This window comes from Colletes gigas, unplaced genomic scaffold (genome assembly GCF_013123115.1).
Source record: "Colletes gigas isolate AHSC1104 unplaced genomic scaffold, ASM1312311v1 Colletes_gigas_Sc00096, whole genome shotgun sequence".
NCBI lineage: Eukaryota > Metazoa > Arthropoda > Insecta > Hymenoptera > Colletidae > Colletes > Colletes gigas.
The window spans coordinates 86,320-90,551 of NW_025106723.1; the positions used below are offsets into that span (position 1 = coordinate 86,320).

Sequence of the window (4,232 nt, forward strand, 5' to 3'; positions counted from 1 at the left end):
TAAGTTTCTTTTTGTATAAATGGCATTCTATGAAGAAAGGGAAATTGAAATCTTATGAACAGATTTTAAAAGTAAAGGAGATATGAACATTAAACGACATAAAAAGAAATAAAACTGTACTATGATTATGAAATTTAAATAATTCTATATTATTACACTATATATGTATGTATGTTTACCTGTCTTTTCGTAAAGAATATTTATTTTTTGTGTAAGTAATAAGTTTATTTCCAATCTTTAAAACCACATTATATATTATAAATACACTGTTCAGCCTCCATTGATTTGTTTAACATTTACAAATGACAGTGAAGGGATATAAAAATCGATTGTTCTCTATTCTAAATTCCAGGTTAATAGTCTAACAAAATTTTGATCTCTTCAATAAGCGTATATTAAATAAATATAAAATCATTACTTAAAAAAATATTAACGGAAATTAAAATATAAAATCGGTTGTAATGCTCGGAAATGAAAATTGTTGACGAAATATGAATTTATGCTATTTGTATATGAGGAAATATGTGTCGTATAACCGTAATATAAATATTGATTACATTATTAAATCGAAAGGTAAGTGATAAATGCGAATTTAAATGTAATTTACAATTTAAAGAATTTTATATCGTCAGTCACAGAATGAGGTATTTACTGGAAAGTCGAAAAGGTGGAAATAAAGAACTTATAGTGGTTTGTAAAATCGATAAAGTCAAATGTTCCGTATACACATATATGCTACTCCGTTTTCAATGATATTGTTTTTGATATCCTTATCAGTATGGCTTTGTATATGTCGATGGGGATTCCGGTATAATTTAAAAGATAGAGAAGTAATTTTTTCAAATATTAATTCATTTCTATTTTATGTTTTGATTTGTTACAATTTGAATATCAAATTAAAAATATTCATGTCAATACGTAATATAATATTTTATACTGACACATGTCTTTAGATCCTTACCTGTTTGATTTTATATTTCATTATTATCACGTTGTTAAACATGCTTTTTCTGGGCCATATGGAATTTTATTGTGATCGTCCACGAGAAGTAAAAAATTAATCACCGCTATTGTGACAAGTAATAACGGTAAATAGTTACAGATATGCTTCTAGCCATTTTTTTCTTAGAAAAAGAAAACACATTAATAAATCGATATACAGGGTGTTCGGCCACCTCTGGGAAAAATTTGAATAGGAGATTCTAGCGGCCGAAATAACACGAAAATCAAGAATACCAATTTGTTGATTGAGGCTTTGTTAAAAACTTATTAACGTTTAAAGTTCCATGCCGACTGGAAAATTTTTCGGCGAAATAGAAAAAATTTTCAAATCGTTTTGGAAAAAATATTTTTGGCTACGAGGATCGATTACAACCATTTTTGGTCAATAGACATACCCCCGAAATCCTAATTATTTTCGAGAAAAAAAATTCAGAGAGGTGCATAAATTTTTCGGCGAACAAAAAATTTTAAATCATTCTGGAAAAATTATTTTCGGTTGCGGGGGTCAATTCCAATCATTTTTGGTTACTACACATACACCCGAAATCTTAACCACTTTCGAGAAAAAATTCAGTAAGTGGAGAAATTTTTCGACGAAATTAAAAACTTTCAAATCATTCGGAAAAAATTATTTTTAGTTGCAAGGGTTAATTACAATCATTTTTTATCATAGACAAACCCCCGAAATCCTACTTACTTTCGAGAAAAAAATTCAGTGAAGTGGACAAATTCGGCAAAAGTAAAAAATTTCAAATCATTCTAAAAAAATTATTTTTGGTTGCAAGGGTCAATTACAATTGTTTTTTATCAATAGACATACCCCCGAAATCCTACTCACTTTCGAGAAAAAATTCGTGTAGGTGGACAAATTTTATTAATTATTTTTGTTAATAACTTTTTAACGACACTTCAATCAACAAATTGGTATTCTTGATTTTCCTCTTAGTTTGGCCTCTAGAATCTCTGATTAAAATTTTTCCCAAGGGTGACCGAACACCCTGTATATTCCAGTATAGAAAAATAAATATGTGCAAAATAATTTTTGTATTATATTTATCATCTAGAATTAAGTTACAATTTTGTACCGTTGTACTTTGAATTTATTTGTATTAAATTTATTTTAGATAACCTTTTTGTTTCTTCGTATAGAAGAATTTCAGGAAATCATTGAAATAAAATAGTAATGATTGAAATATTCAAATGAACCGCGTTTCGATATTAATCGATTCGTATCATTGAAAAACTTATTTGTTGGAAATCGGTCTGCTACGGTAAATGGTTATATCATTCTTCCATTTATTGAAGTTTGTTTCCAGAAGTGTATCTATTTAATTAGAATACAAGGTATTCTACTTAATCTTTGAAATTAATAATATACACATTTAATTAAATGTTGAGATTGTAAACTTATTTTTAACGTGTGAATGTAGTAACATGTTTTCGAGAAATATCTAACCTATAAATGTATTATTATTTAGATATAGTCAATTTAAAAGTTAAAATAATATGTGTCACAACATGAGTCAAATTAAAATCACTGTTCAACTTATTTACTGGTGAAAAATTTGTAATAATCATAATTTCCCAATTAAATGTTCAACTGATTTACCGGCGAAAAATTTTTAGTAATTTAATATAGATTTCAAAATTCAATATATTATATACAAACGCAGTGCTGAAACAGAAAGATATGGATAAAAAATAAAAATGAATTTTATTTGGAATTATGGTAACAGAAGAAATAAACTACAGAAAAATAAGAAACAGCTTATTGTGGAAATATTGTTTCAGATGGGTATTGGACGACATGCTCAATTTATTGCTAGAACTGTTATGGTTCAAAACAATAATGTAGAAAAAGCTTGCAAACACTTAAATAGTATATTAGGAAAGGAGAAAATTTTCGAACAATTTAGACGTACTAGGTATTTTGAGAGACCCTCGCAAGCAAGACGGAGGATAAATTATGAAAAGTGCAAAGCTATTTATGACGAGGATATGAATAGAAAAATTAAATTTATCTTAAGAGTAAACAGAGAAGATCCATACCCTGGCTGCTCTTAAACTGAAACTTTATTGCAATGCTGTTGAATTTCATTTTGTCTAATCTTGATGTCTATAATCCTGTATGTATCCATATAAATATTTTGGTAAAGTATTCATAGTTTTACATGTCATTCTGTATTAATGTACAAACAGAACAAAATAAATTATAAGTCATCATATATGCTTTACAACAAAATGGTATTCATAATAATCCCTATTTTACTTTATGTTCTTGTATTATTCTAACATAAGAAGTAGTAAAGAAAGATAAGAAAGTAAGTAGAAGCTTACTTGAAAAATATTTTTGTATTTTAAATAGTTGATGAAATATAATACAAAATTTACTGTAATTTTAAAAGCATTTTTTATTTCATTTCTAGTATGTTTATAAATGTGCTTTTGTAGATAATGTATTTTATTAAGTCACCAGGCTTGTAATCATAGAATTTTTTAATGGGGATATTTGAGGAACTAAAGCAACAATACAAATCTTTAAGGCTGGGAATTTCAAACTACAAAAAAAAATTAATATAAGTATAATTTTATTTAGATATTTATTATCATTTCGTTCGTATGTCGTTTATATTAATTCATATTAATAAACATATTTTCCATAAAATCCTAGATGAGGTGAATGACAATATTATAAATCAAACCTATTTCAATATCTTTGGAATTGGAATCTAGTAATAAATACTACTGAGCCAACAAGAATTAATTGAATTGTCAAATAAAACTGCATATATGGTCAAGGAATAATGAAGAAAGGAGTACACTATTTGAGATCACGTGTAAAAAAATGTTTGCTAGTTTTAAAGAAACAATGATCACACAATGAATAAACACGGAAGAAGTTATTTATAGAGTATTATTTTATAACAAAGTGGGTCTACTGAATAACTGATACCTTTACAGCACAACAAATGTACAATACAAATCATAGAATTTGTGATGACCAAGTATGTAATAGTATCAGATTCTAACACTCTATTCATTTTCAAGTCATAATTATAGTTATGGTACATACTAGAGTATGACAATAAATTTGTGTGGTTGAGTGAAGTCTATCATGTATCATAATTATAATTATCATTTAAAAGCATGAAAAATATTAAGATTTAATATTGTTGCTAGTTTTATAGCTTTTTAGTTTAGTGTGTTTGTATGTGTCATGCTTTTGTTAT

The 4,232-nt window shown here is 26.7% G+C and overlaps 1 protein-coding gene across 1 annotated transcript; it reads left to right on the forward strand.

Moving 5' to 3' along the window:
* Positions 1 to 2,241: 2,241 nt before the first annotated feature.
* LOC122404030 (28S ribosomal protein S21, mitochondrial-like) lies at positions 2,242 to 3,544 on the forward strand. Its single transcript, XM_043407880.1, has 2 exons — positions 2,242 to 2,346; positions 2,794 to 3,544. Exon 2 carries the CDS (start codon positions 2,794 to 2,796, stop codon positions 3,064 to 3,066), a length of 273 nt encoding a protein of 90 aa, XP_043263815.1. The 5' UTR covers positions 2,242 to 2,346; the 3' UTR covers positions 3,067 to 3,544.
* The last annotated feature ends 688 nt before the right edge of the window (positions 3,545 to 4,232 follow it).